This window comes from Chelonia mydas, chromosome 9 (genome assembly GCF_015237465.2).
Source record: "Chelonia mydas isolate rCheMyd1 chromosome 9, rCheMyd1.pri.v2, whole genome shotgun sequence".
NCBI classification, from domain to species: domain Eukaryota; kingdom Metazoa; phylum Chordata; order Testudines; family Cheloniidae; genus Chelonia; species Chelonia mydas.
In genome coordinates this window covers 35,664,011-35,684,142 of record NC_057855.1, presented here as the reverse complement: position 1 = coordinate 35,684,142, position 20,132 = coordinate 35,664,011, and the positions used below count along the sequence as shown (strand labels likewise).

Genomic DNA, 20,132 nt, shown 5'->3' with positions numbered 1-20,132 from the left:
ACATTCAGAGAAATCACAGAGGCAAGTAAATTTAGAGCAATGGCTACTCCTTATCTCTAGACAGCCTGTTGTGGTTAGGAATTGTAGTCTGTTATAAACCAAAGTGGGCTGAACATTTTCCAGCCGAACATTTTTCCACCAGAAAATACCGAAATATTTGTATTGATTTCATCAACATCTTTGATGGGAAATTATTGAATTATGGAGGAAAACACACAAGATCCTGTTGATCAGAAGGATGGAACCCTTCCACAGGAACAGCTGAGGCCCTTGGGCCAGATACAACTGCCTATTAACCTTAATGGAGAGTCATTCCAAAAGGATGTTTAGTACTAGTAGGGTGAGGAGATTAGTTATGGGATGGGGAAGGGTTGGCACTCATTTGCATCAGCTCTCTTATTCCATCCACCCGCTGTCAGCTTTGAAGCCTTTTTTTTTTTCCCCCTTCTCTCCTTTCCCCACTGGCCAGACTTTCCCCTAGAGAGATCATCCCGCAAAAACTCAGCACCTGCAGCTTTCCAGTGTTTGTGTTGCTGGTGACAGTGTAATGGCTGCCACAGTGAAAGAGGCACTTCATAGGGAAGCCATGTTACAGGTTTGCTCTGAAATGCAAATTAACATTTTGAAAAAAAGAAAATGAAATAAGAGAAGCAGAACTGAAGAGAGTACCTAGAAACCCCTTGAAAATGGCCAGAGTTCCCCTTTCTTTCACAGTTTACATTGTCTTTAAGATCTCTGCAAGCTTGGGGAAGGTACTCAATTAATCATTCATTTAATAATAATAATAACAGCAATAACATGGAATGATGGATGCAGTGTTTGAATCCTAAAGCACCTTACACACACATTAGCTTCATAAAGCATTATGTCTCTTCATTCACCACTTAAATTCTGCCATCTCTGAGGTGGAAAGCAGCAGCTATTAAACAGAGAAGGGCAACACTAAGAAAGAGTTGTAAAACAGGAAGTAAAGAATCATACTCAAGGGAAACTACAAAGGGATTTTGGCAGAATTTACTAGAATTATCTAGTTTGGAATTTAGCCAGCACTCTAAGGTTAATCCCGCTACTTATATGAAAAGCATGATGCCATCTCTATTGGCCAAAAGCCATCAGGACCTCATTTTTACAACTCTTCAATGTCATACAGCTCAGATATAAAATAAAAATTAGTGATTGAGAATCCTAGATTTTACCAAGCCTAAAGATTAAAATATGCAATTAATTCACAACATTTTAATAAACTGCTTACTTCTCCAAGTAATGTAAATGTAGGCTGTAAGAGAGCCTCAGTACATTGTTGGCAGCGTACTGATACACTACTTCTTTAAAACATTGAAAACACTTAGCTTCTGAACCTGAAAAAAAATCTTCATTATGATGGATAATAAAGCCTTTGATTTATTTTAGATGGTGACACTTACCACTTGTTTTAATTTGACTTTGAAATTTAAAAGAACAAAATGAGTGTCCAGTATGTATGGTGGACAAAAAGGCCTGAGTAATTGACTGCACTGGTATAGAACCCCTTCCAATAATTATAGAGAGAGTAGTAGTAAAGCGGTTACTTCTTTAGCGTTAAGATTAATAAAACTCTTGGTTTAATAACCAATAACATTTACAAGTCCTATGGAGATATGGTACAATATCGTGAATACAGAAATCCTCCACGGTGAATGACTTGGGTACTAAAGGAAAACTGAGTATTACCCCATTTTTGCAGTTAGGAAGCCTGTCTTGACAGACTAAAAGGAACATGCATAATATTCTTACTACAGTAGATATGTTGAAATAAACCACATAAATCTACTACATGAAATTTCAATATTAAGGATATAATAGTTATTATTACTTCACTTTGATATACTGCCTTTCATCTGAATGGATCTCAAAGCACTTTAAAAGAGGATTTTTATGGATTGTAAAGATAATTTACAGCAACAGTTAAAATGCAACCACTTCTGAGGTGGAAGAAGAAAGCTATTCTGACCCAACAACTCTACAAAACAAGCTTGATTTTCTGTTGCCCTTCAGAAATAGGGACATCTGTGCGGAGTGTAAAATGTTGTTGTTCTGACATGGCAGCGCTCTGCACATTCACTGGACAGGTGTAAATGACTCCACAAGGTGCAAGACAAAGGAGAATTGAGCCCATTAGGTTTGTTTTAGGAGAAGAAGCACTTGTAATCCAGTGGTATTTTTATACTCTGTGGTTTATTTACCTAAAATTCCTTTATTCAAATATGCTGGTTAGATTTTTCAGATGTCACATGCAAGGTGTTATCAGCGGCTGTGTCCTGTTAATACTTAGTTTCCAGTTCTCTTATGAATTTCATTTGTCACAGAGTTATAAAGGAATAACTGGACAAAAAACTGCATTTGGAAGAAACTAAGGATAGCTTTTAATGTTACAGCTGTGCTGGGGTGAAGAGCTGGCAGGAGCTGGAGATATTCTGGCTGCCTGAGATATTCTGGCTGAACCAAAGCCCATTGAAGAAGTCTTTCCATTGACTTTAACACGCTCTGGATCAGGCCCTTAGTGCTGAAGAAGGCAGCATGCTTCTGGGAATGTTGGGGAAGCGCAAAGTAGAGCAGCTACTGCTATAGGCATTTAAAAGGTGCAGCATGTGCTCCATCCACTTTGATAAGACCTGGATGGGGTGAGAGCCCAGCTCCAGTCTTTGGGGAGTTCAGTGTGACTGGCAAAATATCTCCTTGGGCTCTGGGTCCTGATCCAATGTCCCCTGAAGTATCTGGGAGCCTTTCCACTGGTTTCTACGGGCAAAGGATCAGACCCAAGGTGCACAAGGATTGGAAGTGCTGCTACCCATTGCAAAGTCTCATAAGCTGGAGAAGCTCAACCCACTTCCTCACCAACTTGCACCATCTTCCTTCCTCCCTTGCACATGATTCAGAATCAGCCACAATCTGTCCCTTCTCAGACAGGTGGTCAGCTCCAGCACAAACACTCCTCCCAAAATATAACAAGGTGATAGACATCATTTTTAAAGAGAACATTGGTCTCACGTTTGTTTGTAAAAGAAGCTGAAAGACAGAAATTAATAGTGACTTCAGCTCCGAATTTTCCCTTCCCCTTTTAGCTGTGCACACCAGTTTGCAACTGGGGAAGAGTATATTACAGTTAGACACCACAGGAAGTTCTGAGCCCCAGAATTGTAACACTAACTGTAACACACCCAATCCCATAATCCTTTACAATGGCAGTGGAAAAATGTTGAGGACCACTAAGCTATCTGCATATTCCAAAAGACAGGACTGTACAAGGTTACATTGAGAATCCTTCCTTTAACACCAAGAGGGGTTGAAATATCCATTTTTAAAATGGATACTTTCATTTAACAAATTGATGGGACCGATTTATATATGTGTGCCTGGATCAACCTGATCCCTACCAGCATTGAAAAGAAAATGGAGGTGACTAGTAGTACGATAAAGGAAGAAGAAATGACAATGGTTTATTTGGATATTTTAGCCTCTGGCCGTGACGCAGTGGCTGAGGCGGTGAGGAAGGATAACAGAGTACTGCAGAATATGAGAGAGAACTTAAACAACAAAGCTGGGGTCCACAATTCAAGGCCTTTAGGGGTGATTTAGAAAAATGGAACCTGAAGACCTTATTTTACTTTGGCTTACGAAGTTTCTGGGATCTTCAATTATCTGGGAATCCAGTTTAGTTTTTCAGACCCCTGTCAGCCTTCAAAGAACAAGCCATTGTTGTGATAGCCCTTTGGCACCGGAAAAAAAATCTACTAAGAGCAACAAGAAGATGAGAACTGTTGGCTCACAAGGCATTCCATTACCATTAAAACAATGAAGAGTCCGGTGGCACCTTAAAGACTAACAGATTTATTTGGGCATAAACTTTCGTGGGTAAAAAACCCCACTTCTTCAGATGCATGGCGTGAAAATTACAGATGCAGGCATAAATATACTGACACATGAAGAGAAGGGAGGTACCTTACAAGTGGAGAACCAGTATTAACAAGGCCAATTCAGTCAGGGTGGATGTGGTCCACTCCTAATAATTGAGGAGGAGGTGTCAATACCAAGAGAGGGAAAATTGCTTTTGTAGTGAGCCAGCCACTTCCAGTCTTTATTTAAGCCCAAATTAATGGTGTTAAATTTGCAAATGAATTGTAGCTCTGCAATTTCTCTTTGAAGTCTGTTTTTGAAGTTTTTTTGTTCTAGGATGGCTACTTTTAATCTGTTATAGAATGTCCAGGGAGATTGAAGTGCTCTCCTACTGGCTTTTGCATGTTACCATTACTGAAGTCTGATTTGTGTTCTGCTATGGGTACCCACATGACTTAGAACAACGGCTCCGCAGCTCTCATCCCCTAGCACCCCTCCTCTACTTGCGCTACATTGATGACATCTTCATCATATGGACCCCCAGGAAGGGGCCTTTTAAGAATTCCACCTAGATTTCAACAATTTCCACCCCACCATCAACCTCAGCCTGGACCAGTCCACTCAAGAGATCCGCTTCCTGGACACTACAGTGCAAATAAGTGATGGTCACATAAACACCACCCTATACTGGAAACCTACTGACCGCTATACTTACCTACATGTCTCCAGCTTGACTCCTCGTTGTCTTTGTGGATACAGACTAACACAGCTACCCCTCTGATGCTCATTACCATTAAGACTATATCCAGCTTGGGAGAGAAGGGGGCTCACCCATAAATTTGTCCTGTGGACCTTCATTTGTAATACTGTTATCTGGTGAAATTATGTGCAGAATGGAAAGGGAATATCTACACCTTTTATCTTCATTTACAAGAAGGAGAATACCCCGGCTCCAGAGGAACTTGGCGTTACGCTCTTGGCAGAGTAAGGAGACGATTGGATATTGGTAACTATTTCCTGCTTGGAACCTAATTGACTTTATATATTTTTTGGCTTTGAAACATGAAGTGGAACACATGTATTTCTATTTTAAAATTTAGTTTAAGGGCTTCAACCTACTATTGTTCCATGCACAGCACTCCCACTGCAGTCCTAAGTCTCTAGTGCTGTTCCTCCCCCCCCCACCCCCCCGTTGTTCTACCGCTCTCTCTTATTCTTGGCTCTCTAGCGTTGCAGAAAAGGCTTAGGGTTGTTCCAGTTTGTCATTAGCACCTCCTTGGAGTATTCAGCAGTAATAATTCCCAGATACTGTGCGCTACATTCCATTTTTAGACTCCATTTTCTGAGCACAGCAATGGGGATAGTGTTGGCTTTACAATTTGTGGAACCTCAAACTGTAGAACAGACAGACCCCACCCTGGTGAAAGGAAAAGAAGGGAAATAATGACTTGCCTCCTCCTCCAACCCTATTGTCAGAATTGGAAAGGTGGCAGGGAGAGAAGGAGTTTGAGCTGGCAGTGAGTTTCTAGTCACACAGATGGAGAGAGAACTAGGGCCAGCTTGTAAAGTGTTATGCTGCATGGGAATCTGTCAGCCAAATTTTCAGGCTGGCCTTTGAGTTTATTTACCTACTTTTCTGTGTACAAGTGAGTTTTCCTGCAGAAATATATATGCAGCCATGGTGCACACAAAAACAGTCAATGCCCATACAAATTAGGAAGCTGGATGTGTAACTCCCTCCTCTGGGTACAAAAAACAGGGCACATACACATTTTAAGAGCTATGGTTATTTGTGCATGCAAGTAAAACCATTGCATGTAATTTGGAAGCTGGCTGAAATTTGGTCTCATATATCTGTGTTTCTAATACAAATGTCAGGCCACATTCTGCCTTCTTTAGCACACAGTGGAAAAGGTGCAGGGAGCTGTCTACCTCTTGAGCTCCTGTGCAAGAGGCAGCCAGAATCTCTCTAAGACAAGCTGCAGGGGAGCCATAAAATCACGAGCAGTGTTTGAAACCATGCATCTCTCCTGCTCTCCCTGGGACCAACCGTGCTCCTGCTTGCATTCCTCAAGTACGTGGGAAGCATTCTGCTTGCATGTGTACCATACAGGTGCAATGCCTCCAGACACTGCTAATACTGCAGAATCCCTCCTCCTCATCCCTAATGTGACCAGCTGATAGGGCCACAACATAGGTCTCAAAATAAAATAAAGATGAGACAAGATCTCACTAGTGCTAAGAGTTCCAAAATGTTCTGCAAAACATCTAATGTTTTTTGAAAGGATATAATTATTTTTGAAGTACAAAACTCCCCAGGTTTTGCTAGCTCCAGAGTTCAGTGCTCATATTAAGAAACGTGCCTAATACAAAAGGATCAGCTGTGCAGGACTAAAACAATGACATCCGAGAGGCAAGTGCAATACAATTGCAAGTTTTCTAGATGCAAACCAGGCCACCCAAAAATATTATACTGGTTAAAAATGTGACTAAAACAAAAGAGAAATCACCATTAGACTCATATAATTAAACATAACAAAAAGGGTGACTGGACTTATTTAAAATCAAGGAGTACAAATGCTGGATATTTACCTCTTTAACAAATAAATTTTCTACATTTTGTTCTGCATCTTCAGGTACAGATGGGTACAGAGTTCTTATTTCCCATGGAATTATGTCTGTCTGACAAGAAATAAGAACAAAAGATTTAGTCAGATCAACAAACAATTAAAATACATATAAAGAATCAAAGGCATGTCCATAAAAGGGTTAAGAGCCAGCATTTTTGCTGATGCCTACTTTCTGTTGGCTTCCACACACACACGCTATTTGCAATACTGTCTATCAGCTGAAGCAGCCATTGAAACAAAGGGCATTGGAGTAGGTTTCTGGGGAATACAGGGTTTGCTCTAGGTTTGCTCCTGCTTCAATCTTTTAAATCCTTGTTCATCAGTGACTTTAAAAGGAAAAATGTGTTTTAGAATTTTTTAACCTTTTCTCCACAAAAAGTACACTACATGCCCCTCTCCGCTCCAGGGCATGGAAGGAGGCAAAGAAGTAGGGAAACGGACATAAAGGGTTTGAAATTCTTGGAATGGAGCAGGGGCTTTCAGACAGAGTCCCAAAAAGCCACAAAAAAACCTTCACGTGACATTGGCAAGAGAAAGACTGGCAAGAGAAAGGGGTGTTGGATCAGAGAGGGATGGATCCAGGAAGTAGCTGTTTTATGTAGCATCCCCATAGCAGCCCCGTGAGAATCTTCATGGACTTATCATGGGCGGTGGGTACCACAGGCCGGGGGAGGCTGTGCCTCCCCAAACAGCCTGGCGTGGCCCCGCCCATGCTCTGCTCCACCCCCCCTCCTGCCTGCTTTCAGTTCCCTTCCTGCTCTTCCATGGTGGAGACAGTGGGATAGGCAGGCCGGGGCTGTTGCTTGCAAGACTGGGGCTGCAGGAGCTGGGGCACGTTGTGCTGCACATTGTGCAGCGCTCTGGGGCTGGAGTTGGGGGCACTGGGACCACGCCACCCGGCGCTGGGGTTGGGGGAGCTCTGGTCACACCACCTGCCTGGTGCACGGGGGGTGGGGATGCTCCGGCTGTGCTGCCTGCCTGGCGCTCCAGGGCAGGGAGCACGTGGGGGGGCTGGTGGCTACAGGGGTGGGTGCTCTGTGCTCCGGCAGTGGAGTGGGGCCAAAGGGGAGGGGCGTGGCCTCAGGCAGAGGGGGCAGGGCCGAGGGCTAGGCTCTCCCCATGGATCGTTCACCTGCTGCCCATGGGGTTTATTAATACTATTTAACTTCCTTTTCACAGCTTTTACCATTTTCAGGGAAAATGGGCATTGCACAGCTGTGGTAGGGACCCGGAGTGAGCTGGGCTGTCAGGACCAATGTGGGGAGCAGAGTGAAGAAGCAGCTCTCCAGACAGCTACCATGAGATCTGCAGGGATGGGCTAGATCTCCTTGTGTTAATTATTAGGTTCTACCTAGTTGCAAATGCTCACACTGCCCCTCTGCATGACTGGGAATCCCTCTTCACTGAGGGAAGGGTGAGGCAACAACTGTAAATTCACACTTGCAAGATCCTGGGGTACTTTTTCCACGTCTCCAAGTTAATCCACAGATCTGTCCCATTGGTTTTCTGTAATTGGCGTGGTGGACCAGATTCTGCTCTCTATTACACTGGAGTGAATCTGGAGTGATTCCAGTGAAGCCAATGGAGTGACTCAGCTTGGAAAAGAGACGACTTAGGCGGGATACAATGAAGGTCTATAAAATCATGACTGATGTGGAGAAAATAAATAAGGACGTGTTTTTTACTCCGTCTCATAACATAAGAACTACGGGTCACCAAATGAAACTAATAGCCAGCAGGTTTAAAACAAACAAAAAGAAGTATTTCTTCACACAACGCACAGTCAACCTGTGGAACTTTTTGGCAGAGGATGTTGTGAAGGCCAAAACTATAACAGAGTTCAAAAAAGCAGGGTTCAAAAGTTCACGGAGGATGGGTCCATCAATGGTTATTAGCCAAGATGGACTGGGATGCAAAACCACGCTCTGAAGTGTCCCTAGCCTCTGTTTGCCAGAAGCTGGGAATGAGCGAGAGGGGATGGATCACTTGATGATTATCTGTTCTGTTAATTCCCTCTGAAGCACCTGGCATTGGCCACTATCGGAAGACAGGATACTAGGCTAGATGGACCATTGGTCTGACCTAGTATGGCCTTTCTTATGTTCTCCATATGTACAGCAATATAACAGAGAACAAAATCTGACTCAGTCGCTCAAATTCTACCCTCAGTTACAGGGCAGCACAGGAAGTTTGGGAGCAAAAGAGGGGACTGTGAGCAGTGGATTATGCAGAATCATTGCTCAGTATACTCTTAAGTGGTTTGCAGCCTCTGCTACTTCAAATTTTGGAGCATTTGTTTCATGGCCTGATTCCAAGTTAAAGGTGAGAATTCCTCCCCACAACCTCTGAGGAAAGTCCATTTACCAGACTTTACATGACAATTTGGCTCAGAACAAAGCCCTCTGTGCATAATCTAAAAAGAAGAGTTTCTTACTTGCATCTAACTTGCAGTACGCAGCTTCCCCTTCTCTGCTTTCCACATGAGCAATTCTGAAACAGTTGGTATGCATTGTATGGCAGGTGCAACCATGATGGGATTCCCCAAACTTTTTCTCAGTTTCATTTGAATGATTCAGGATGGGACGGAGCAAAACAATTTCTTTCCATTTCCAGTCCCATCAGTATCCATAGTTAGCTATTTAGCTCCCTGTGAACAGCTGTGAGGATGTATTTGTCCATTGTTTTTATTCTATTGTTTTATTCCATTGTGTCCAGTTGTGCTTCTTACAAATTAATCTTCCCATTTCCCAACTAAGTATCTCTTAGGAGTGCTTCGCCATTATTACCAAAGAACACTGTCTTATTATTCTAGGTCTATGTACAGTGGAGACTTGCATAAGCTTTCATGAGCATTAAAGAAATGAAGTGGGGACAGATGGCAGTGCTCAGGATGTTACAATTTTAGGGTCCAATTTTATGATAGTGAAGGTCCACTCAGTGGTTTATGGCTTCACAACAGGGCAACTATGGAGAACTCAGTAATGGAGCTGGCTGAATAATGGATTTTTCGGTTCCCTGGCAATTTCAAATTTGTTTCGGGTCAAACTGAAAATGACATTTTTTTCAAAACTATTCAATGAAAATTTAGAAAATTTGAAAAAAAAATAGTGCCAGTCAAAATGAACTTTAACATTCTGATAATGTCAAAACAAAACATTTTGTTTGTACCCAAAACCCACTGTTTAGATTTTCAGGAATTTTGACATAAGCGAAGGAAAGGATTCACAAAATGACCAAAGGAGGATGTGGTGGTGGTGCCACCTCCTTTTGAGCTTTAGCCCAGTGCACATGGGAGACCCAGGTTCAATTCCCCCTCTGCCTGATGTGGAAAAGGGATTTGAACTTGGGTCTTCCACATTGCAAGAGAGTCTCCTAACCACAAGGCCATGGGATCTTCAGGTATGGGGCTTTCTCAGTGTCTCCTCTTGAAGCTGGTGCATTTTGCACCAATAATTAAGTAGTCACTGGAGTATGGATTTGAACTGGGGCTTCCCATATTCTAGATGAGTGCCATAACTACCACACTGTAAAGACAAAAAGAAAAGGAGTACTAGTGGCACCTTAGAGACTAACCAATTTATTTGAGCATAAACTTTTGTGAGCTACAGCTCACTTCACTCTCTTTTGCTGGTCCAACGACTATTTCTTGTCTTCATGAATGACTTTGAATTGCCACTCCTTTACTTTGCTTTTGTCAAAATGCACCTGAAAATCTAAATGAATCCCTGTGCTCCAATGGAGGCCCACTGCCTTCACTGGGGGTCCACTCATACAGAGCTCTTTGCAGGATCAGGGATCTAAGACCCACCAGCAACATAGCTTGTAAACTGAAGTCCATCATTACTAAGGACCATATGCTATCCATGGCTATAAATTTTGCAGATTGAGTGGGGCTGGTGGGTGTAATGGAAAGCCTAATGTTATATTCTACAGCTAAGAATCTTATCATTGTCATGATGGTGGCTGAGCTACAGACCCAAACAAAAGCTCTTCTGCTTGACAGGAATGAGGAAGACCTCAGGTTGAATCCACTCACGATAGCTACTATAGGGAATGCAGAATTTTTAATTGTTTTACCAAGACTGTTCCTTAATAAAGCTTAGGATTTACATTGCTTCTCATCAACTGAGGTCAAGGTGCTGAGCAAAAAGTGGTAAATCTTTATTTTTCCCCATTTTACAGGTAGGGAAACAGAGGCTCAGAGATGCGCCATAATTTGCAAAGGTCACACACAGCAATACAATGGCAAAGCAAGCAACTGAATGCAGGTCAGCTGACTCCCATACCGGTGCTCTATCCACTGCACGTACAACACTCCCTCTCAAGAAGCTTGGACTGTACATAAAGGACTGGAATAAAGCAAATAAAAAACTGCATGCCTTCAAATACAAGTGGATCTGTGTTGCCAATTATTCATCTAAGTGGACTTGGCCAAATCTCCTGTTAAAAATTCTCTAAAGTAAAGGAATACAACAGCTAAATTTACACAGAACCGGGACATGAAGATCTTGTACAAAATTATAGTTAACTCTGTTTTTAAAAGCTGCACAGAACTTCCCTTCTGAGAATTAGCTGTGTTTAGACCACTAGCTACAAACTGCCTTGCCACAAGAGCACTTCCTGTTCAGAGCTTAAACTCTTTTGTTGACTGTTGCTATAGTTCAATGGTTTTAAGGCTGATCTGTTACTGCATTTGATCACAGCAGAGACCCTTTATTTATAACAACAACTGAGTGTGAAGAATAGACACTCATACTCGTGATTGTCAGATGTTGGGACTGGACCACTTGATGATTGCCCTATTCTGATCATTCACTTTGAAGCACCTGGCACTGACCTCTACCAGAAGACAGGATACTAGGCTAGATGGACCTTTGGTCTGACACAGTATGGCCATTCTTATGTTCTGAATGAAGGCCCAGATTTACAGAATTCTGCATTTGTAAATGTGTGCCAAATACAATGACTGTGCATACAATTATGGTTTTTAGATGTTCACATTAGGAGCCTAATCTAATGCCCATTCAAGTCAATGAGAATCTTCCTGTTGAGTCCAAAGGACAAAGCTCCAGGGTCTGCTCCCTGCTACTCTACTGCATGTTCATTTTTTTTTAATAGGCGATTGCATGCAGAGTTCTGAAATTCTGGCCGAACCATAGAGTCAAAAGCACACATAATCATTTTTAAATTATCCTCAGAATATACATGCAAATATAATGCCCCTGCTTCTAATGATGATTTTGTGAAACATTCATATACATGGCTGTCAGCCTCAGGTGTTTGGTTAGTAAAAAAGAGCAATTAAATTAAGATTTGTGATCATCTCTCTTTCTAGATTCAGGTGGGACTGTATTTCAGCAGAAAAAGCCAAATGATAATATTGCTGCTCATTAATAATTGACAAGGGGGAACTGAATTAGGGGCCTAAATCCCATTGCTTTTGATTAAATTTAGGTTTCTAAGTCCCATTTTCAAAGATGACTTAGGTGCTTTTACTCTACATCTGACTCATTTTTTTAAAAACTCTGAGTGAAAGCAACTAGAAATATAGCTTTCAGGCTGATGCACCACAGAGGGTCAGAATTGGTTTTAATTGGTTAGAAAACAAAGACCTTTCAAACTGCTAACCACACAAAACATGTTGGGGTATATTAGGGCTCAGACTCAAACCCACTAAAGAAAAGCAGCTCAATCCTGTTCTCATTTAAATAAACAGATTTACCATAAATTTTAAGGAAAGTAAGATAGAATGAGCCCATAAATTAAAAAGACAGGAGAAGATGGAACCTCAATGATCCCACAGATTGCAGCACATGATCTGTGGTATAAACAGGACTTTTATGCGGACCAAATTCTGTTCTCGGATATGTTTCCATTGGAATCAACAGGAACTGAGAGTACATACTGAAGGGAAAGAATGAGAGATGCAATCTAGAACATTTTAAGGGGAAGCTTCAATATGTGTTTACATAGTGCTTCCCGTACCAATCTAATCTATAGGGTGAAATTCTCTGCTGGTGTAATTCTATTGAATTCAATGGAGTTACTCCAGCAGAGAATTTTGCTCATAGACATTCCATAAGGAGGAGCTCTGATACTAATTCCAGTACATTACCTTCCTTCGCCCTTCTTTTCCCTCCACGCAAAAAATCACTAATTTCATTTTAAAACAAATAACAAGCTAACCCTAACTAAACACTAAATATCACTTCTGTATGAGTGCACATTGCTACACTGAACATGAATGGCTCTATACATATAGTCTAAGGTTATTGTATATTCTATAAACATCTGCAAAGCTATCACATTATCCTCCTTCAAAACGCTCCTTAAAATTCTCCTTTCCCATGATGCTTTCAAAAAGCTTGAGAACAGTTACGCTGCTGATGTGCTGATTCCATTGCCTATCATGCAGCCCAATACTGTCTCGTTTCTTTTCTTGCACTCTCCCGTCTGTCTGTGTGTAGCCATCTGTTGTCTCTTGTTTTATCCTTCGATTACAAGGTTTTTGAGGAAGGGACTGTCTTTTTTGGTCTGGGTTCATACAGCAGCTAACACAGTCCCAGTTTGTGACCAGGGCTCCAAAGCATTCATGCAACAATAAACAATAACAATAATGTTAGACTTGCAGCACTCAGTTTGAAATGGGATCCGTTAATGTGAACTAAGGAACTTTTAGTGCATGCCAGCTGGGTCCATTTGGGCCAGCTAATGTGTGACGTTTGTGCACATTAGAATTCACCTCCCACTGATGCTCTCTACTAAAAAGATTAGACCAGCCCTATGAATTCCTTCAATTTCAAGGTTCAAACTAGATACATGATAATATTTATAGTTCATTTGGGGGAGATTTAATTTAGAATTTGAATGACAGAGTTAACAAAAAGAATTTGAAAAAAGAAGAACATAAATTTTCACATCCTGTTGAGTCCAATGCGTTTTACACTCTTTATGATATCAATGTACCCATTAAATCTAGCCAAACACCTTTTATGATTATTAATACACATTCACGCAGGGCCAAATTTTGCTTTCATAGAAGCAAAGGTGCAGACAGTGAGGAATCAAGCTTGTTGCTCCATTAGGGGAAGGGGCCAGGTTTATATGCTTCATGGAAGAAGTGAGAGCTCAGGAAAAACTTGAAAGGAGAGGACTGAGGGTATGGTGGATCAGCATCAAGAGTGGTAGTGCTGGAGGTGTCCAGCCATAAAGGACCAAATGGAAAGAAATGCAGAGAAGCGGCTGGAGAAGAAAGGGGCAACAAGGCATGAAGGTTGGATAAAGTGAAAGTGGTCAAGGTGGAGGAGTGAAAATAAATCAGAGCAGAGAGGTAAGCAAGACCTAAGGTGTGCAGGGCCTTTGAGATGAAGACAAGGTGCTTGGATGTGATGCAGAAGGTGGTGAGAGGGAGGGATCTGATGGGAGAGTTATATAGTCAAAGCAGCATGCCCATGAGATAATTTGAACAGCAGCACTGTGGACAAATCAGAGAGAGGAAGATGAGAAGCTGGGGGGTTACAGCAGTCGAGGAAGAAGATGACCAGGGCCTGAAGAAGACTTTTGCTAGGGGAATGGAGCAGGACGGACCATTTTGGAGATGGTGGTAGGCAACCTGCAGCCTGCCAGGGTAATCCGCTGGTGGGCTGCGAAACTGTTTGTTTACATTGACCGTCCATAGGCATGGCTGCCCGCAGCTCCCAGTGGCCGCGGTTCACCATTCCCAGCCAATAGGAGCTGCAGAAAGTGCTGCGGGCCCTGCCACCCAGGGCTGAAGCCTAAGCCCGAGCAATGTAGCTTTGCGGGAGCCCCTGTGACATGAGGTCCCAGGCAACTGCCCTACTTGTTACCCCCTAACACGGGCCATGGATTTTATATGCAGAAAATCAGTTATTGTGGCACAGGTGGGCCATGAAGCTTTTATAGCGGCGGGAGGAGGAGGGGAGCTCAGAAAGAGAAAGGTTGAGAACCCCTGTCCTAAGTTGAAACAAAGGGCCAGATCCTCAGGGAGCTCTGCTGATTTATACAGGTAAGGATCTGGCTGTACTGTTTTGAAGCATGCAATGAATTTACTTATTATGGATCCATAAATATTATTTTAATACCTTAACAGCTCAGTTAATTATTTTGGTTTTGCTTTATTTTGAAAATACCCAAACACCCTAGTCCACATTAGGTGACTACAAAGTAAGCACAAATCAGGGCTGGGCTGAGGATGTCTGAGGCCTTGGGCCCACAGAGACTGAAGTACCTCTAATCATCATATTTTAATAATAAGGTCCATAGCTTCCTGGGGTACTATCAGACTGAATATCATTCAGAACCAGGCTGGTTAAGGAATACTCTACGTGAGCCAGAATTGGGTATCTCTGCATACAAATAGTTCCTGCTGCCTGGCAGAGCCAAGCTGAAAATGGCCTACCCTGGCCCATCATGCTGGACACTGTCTAAGACACGGTAGATCTCCTGAGCTCTTGAGATATATATGGCAATCATTGAGGATTTGCACTGTGTCTACTCTTGGAGAATGCGAGGTGTGCAGCAGGGAGAAAGAAAGGAGTAAAAAGTGGCCCCAAAATAAAAGATATATGGACCAGTTAGGAGCCTCTTCTGTGACATTTGACCTTCCCGCCATGTCTAGAGATTAAAAACTGTAAATAAAACACATTTCATTAAACTTACTGAAAAGTCATCATTGGGGAACAATATGAGATCTTTAAGAGGGTTGTCCTCAGTATTTCTTTCAATCTCTGTGATGACAGTTTCATAATCCAAGGGCTCCAAAAGTTTGGGTTTCTCCTGCTGTGGAATAAGAAAGCACAATATTATGTCTTGACTCTCATACTCTCCCTGAATTCACAAACTGAACCGGGTCTCATTTTCCAATACTCTTTGGACATTAAAGTATTAATGAGTTTTGTTATGCTCAGAAACAGCACGTTGCTATTGAACTGAGAATACCCATGTCAATACAGTATAAGCGAGCCAGGCAGGCCACTCAGAATGTTCATTTTCATCCTGATTATTTCCTGATAACCAATATGCCCTGGAGTTAACAGTGCTGTGCAGACATCATCACTGCACCCCACAGCATCATGATAATCTACTCATTACTCTCCGAAATTTTCTTTATTTGAATACAAACCATTTGAACTGCATATGGACAACATTATTTTGAGTGAATCAGCTGCAGAATGAATGACCTACTTTAATTTCAATTGTTTCCATTAGCTGAGTACTGATTCACTCCCTTGCTCTCTTGTTTTTTGCCACTTCTTAAATGCTGGTCGCTTGCTAGCAATAAAAGTACCACTGCACTATTTTACTTGGCAATGATCTAGTTCCTCTGTCAGGATAAACTATTTGGCATTCAGCCCCATAGTTTCTCCAGTCAGGAACTGGATTATTCCCTCGTAAACCATCATAATAGTGCTATTATTGCCCAAGTGTGGGGTTAGTATAGAAAAATTCTCAGTGGAAACAGCCAAGAAGAGGTGAATTCACAGTGCCTCAATATACAGTACAAAAATAGAGATGGAAGAGCCCACGTACCGTGCAAGCACACTTTCAAAAATAAAAACCTCACGGGTCAGACAGAGTGTGAGAAACCATCTTCTCATTCTAAGAGTCTTTTTGTAAGTATCAAAGAGACTAAGATGGGGAGGAGAAAAGAAAATGACAGAGAGGAAGAGAAAGTAGGGAGGCATGAGAGAGAAGGAGACAGCCCCACAGATGCATGTAGTTTGCGCAGAGATAGTTCTAGCAACATAGTGGTTGTCATTGAAAAGTCACCATTTACCCACAGTTATCACACTATGCTATCCAAGGTACTTCAGACCAGCATGTAACCATGGAGTCTCATAAAGGGACCTATCAAACAGGTTTCTCCAACGCAGGATTTATCACTTTGGATCTATAGGTCTCCCTCTGTTCTTTGAACCTGCTTCATAGATATACAAGTCACAGTTATCCCAGAAATTCCTCCTCAGCACCTAGCTGCACCTCTCCCCAGCCCCATTTGTTAAATTGGATTCTTCTCTAGCTTTCAGAAATACCCCTGGAAAACTCAACTAAATAACAATAATACACTGTACAAAAGAGACTATAACACTGGGATCTACCCTAGCAGAGAACCAAAGTTGAATGGTTGATAGTGGAAATCCAATTTATAGGTAGGGAAATTCTCACTTTTTGTTCCTGCTCAAGTAGTTGTCTATGTAGTGCCCACTGACTTGGGAGGGAAAGACCTTTCCTGAGTGGATAAATTGGAGAGAGTCCAGCGAAGGGCAACAAGAATGATTAGGGGTCTAGAGCACATGACTTATGAGGAGAGGCTGAGGGAGCTGGGATTGTTTAGTCTGCAGAAGAGAAGAATGAGGGGGGATTTGATAGCTGCTTTCAACTACCTGAAAGGGGGTTCCAAAGAGGATGGCTCTAGACTGTTCTCAATGGTAGCAGATGACAGAACGAGGAGTAATGGTCTCAAGTTGCAATGGGGGAGGTTTAGATTGGATATTAGGAAAAACTTTTTCACTAAGAGGGTGGTGAAACACTGGAATGCGTTACCTAGGGAGGTGGTAGAATCTCCTTCCTTACAGGTTTTTAAGGTCAGGCTTGACAAAGCCCTGGCTGGGATGATTTAACTGGGACTTGGTCCTGCTTTGAGCAGGGGGTTGGACTAGATGACCTTCTGGGGTCCCTTCCAACCCTGATATTCTATGATTCTATGATTCTATGACAGGAAGACTGACGGGCAAATAAATCCTCGTACTGTTCTGAGAACTTCTTCATAAGAGAGGGGAACTATTTCCAATTCCCTTGGCCAAAGTCCTTTTTTTAAAGAGAGGGAGTCTAGGTGAAAATTGGTTATAGGCTCAAAATGCAGGGAAAAAGCTTTATAACTAAATTTAGACTCCATGGCAGGACTAGGGAATCAAATGTTAATTTTAGATAAGATATTTGACAAGGGGATGGGACTTCAGTATCAACCCATTCATTTTTCTTTGGACGGTCTCAAGGGCAGAAATTTGTTCCTCGAGAGTACTACCTGACAACACAAAACCCACCTCTGCTAACAGAACTCTAAGATCCAAGTGATTTTTAGCTGTCTTGGTGCAATGTTTCTGACGGAACAGATCAATCACCCACATAGTATTATAGGCTTTGGAAGTGATTGGACAGAGAGTCAGCTGGCAGATGTAGTACAGCTGCACAGGGAGAAAAAGTCATGAAAGCAGATGATTGATCTGCCGAGCAAGTTCAAACTGCAAGAGGAACCCCATTGGTCCAGATGTTAAACGAGCTGGGGACGAAATTGTATTGGGGTGATCACTGGTAACTACTGACTTTCTAATGCATCCCTATATGGTGGGCTGGCTCTCAGTCTGCATTCTCTCTTCCTCTCTCTGTCACACCAATCCCCCAAATGGCTTTTTGCTTCATACCTTCTCCTCCACCTTTGCTTATTTTCTTCTTTTATGTCTTCTCTCCTGGCAAAGTAAAACACTTAACTTTTCTTAGATGTTCCTGTTCTGTAAGGTTCTGATCAACCTAGTGACTTTAGTGAGTGATACAGTATATCAGGCCCTAAATCTCTCTGATGCCATAGCTTCTTGCACCCAAACATCAACACTTAATTTGAAAAGATCACGTTGATAGGTGGTGTGCTGATCACCTCATGTCATCAGCCACAGCAGCACAACTGGCTCCCATTGCCATCTCACCACTGAGAGCAGTCTGAGAGTTCCTTTCTAGTTATGGTAGCTCATTTGGACATCAGTATTGCCAACCCCAAGTGTTCAACAATCACAAGTCAGCCTCTCCAAAATTAATATGGACTTAAAAATCATGATTTTTAAAAATAAATAAATAAATCTGTCCTTTTTGTTTGCTTTGATTTTGAGCCTTTAGGGTTCACTTTTCTCTGCAATTACCGGGACTAGAAACTTTTTAAGGATTCTCACATAAACACATGACACCAGGAGCTGGAGCTTTAAGAAAACATTAACTATTATGACACTCATGATAACATCATGAGAGTTGGCAACAATGGCTCTTCACCACAAGTCTAGTGTGTAGAGTTATCTTACAAATTACAGCTCATGAGACTGTAAGGACAAATTTTCTAGTATTCAAATCACTGGAGAAGAGCCAATATGAATCTAGAAGAGGATTACATGTAAGTGCTGGGTTGGAGATTTTTGGTACAAAGTTTTCAATTCTTGTCATACAATCCCCTCCCCCCTTTTTTAAAAATTGACATAAGGCATCTGAGATATAAAGAAGAAATAAGGTGTAACCAACAGCGATGACTAAAAAAAGAGAGTTAAACTAAAAGTGCTATCTGAATCGTGATTGAGAAATGTCTCAGGCATGTATTATTTTTCTCCTGTTTGGTGGTTCTGCGAACATGCAGACTGACTTTTCTCCAGAACATTTATACTAGTGTGATAGGCATCACCTCTCTCCCCAACCCTACACTGTCTCAAGATATTGATGCCCCCCAATCTATTGAAATTATAGAGAATTTTTTGCATTAGGGCTATATGACAACTTCTAGCTCCCTTAGGTTTGCCACACATTAATATTATGGGATGTTGCATTCCAGTCTCCCTGTGTGTGGACATGTCAGGCAATACGACTGTGCAGATCAGGTAAATATGTGCCAAATCATACCCTCCATGCCAATAATCTGAAGAATGACCAAGGCACTATTTGGATATCAACTCACAGAACGTCTTATAAATCAAACTGAGAGTGAGTAGAGCCTAAATCACGAAATGAATAGTCAAAGGGCTTTCCTAAGCTACCAATGCACTGAGATGAGCAGGGGAATTCCACAGATGTCAGGCCATTCTCACAAAACTCAGCATGCTTTGTGATATTCCCCAGTTCTCTATTCAACTAAAGAACACCCTGTCTCTTGGGGAACTATAGAACATCTGAAAATTCCTGTGAGGTTGGAAATGGATTATTAGATCTACTCCTGACCCTTAAAAGTGGAGCTTCAAACTCACAGAGATCACGCACTGGGGCCACTCTGCAGCTCAAGGAGAGGAATGTAGATGCCATATTGGCCCCTCCTTTCTCCTCAGAAACTGAAAGTGCTCAGACTAGAAGATCCTCTAACGCTAGGATCCTGGAGCACATCACACTCAACATTCCAACTTGCTTTCTTTTTGCTCTGACAGATTTTAGGGCATTTAGATGCTACAAAGATGGGTGTTGTAGAAAACCCTAAAGCATAAAGAAAGGGAGAGAGATTTCAACAGATCTTCTTCAACAGGGAGTATTATTTGGCAGAGGATCTTTAACTGAAGTCAGCAGAGATCTTCAGATGAACTTTTAGGGATCAAAATCTAATTCATACACATACTTTGATATCAGTGCAGCAACATGATATTGCAAAATACCAATATGAAGTATAAAATGCACCACAATGTCGTGATGTAGAGTCACTACACAACAGCATGATAAACTCCCACAAGGCATCATGCCATGTTGTCTACACACTATGTCATGACATCCCATCATAGCACTGTAGCCTAGCATAAGAGAGAAAATGAAAATACAGTTGTCCTTCATTCAACTTTTATAAAATATTGATTCTGTGTGTTATTGGTTCAGACTTTG

At 41.9% G+C, this 20,132-nt stretch overlaps 1 protein-coding gene across 50 annotated transcripts in view; it reads right to left on the bottom strand.

Annotated features, from left to right (window-relative positions):
- DOCK10 (dedicator of cytokinesis 10) overlaps positions 1-20,132 on the bottom strand; it is a 247,285-nt gene that overhangs the window by 137,659 nt on the left and 89,494 nt on the right. For 39 of the 50 annotated variants that reach the window (XM_043523117.1, XM_043523120.1, XM_043523127.1 and 36 more), the window contains exons 2-3: positions 15,183-15,302; positions 6,466-6,555 (exon numbers count right to left, since the gene is read on the bottom strand). In XM_043523117.1, the coding sequence (XP_043379052.1) occupies positions 6,466-6,555; positions 15,183-15,302 (210 nt within the window). The remainder of the gene's footprint in view (positions 1-6,465; positions 6,556-15,182; positions 15,303-20,132) is intronic. The other 11 variants (XM_043523131.1, XM_043523122.1, XM_043523112.1 and 8 more) reach the window with 1 other exon arrangement.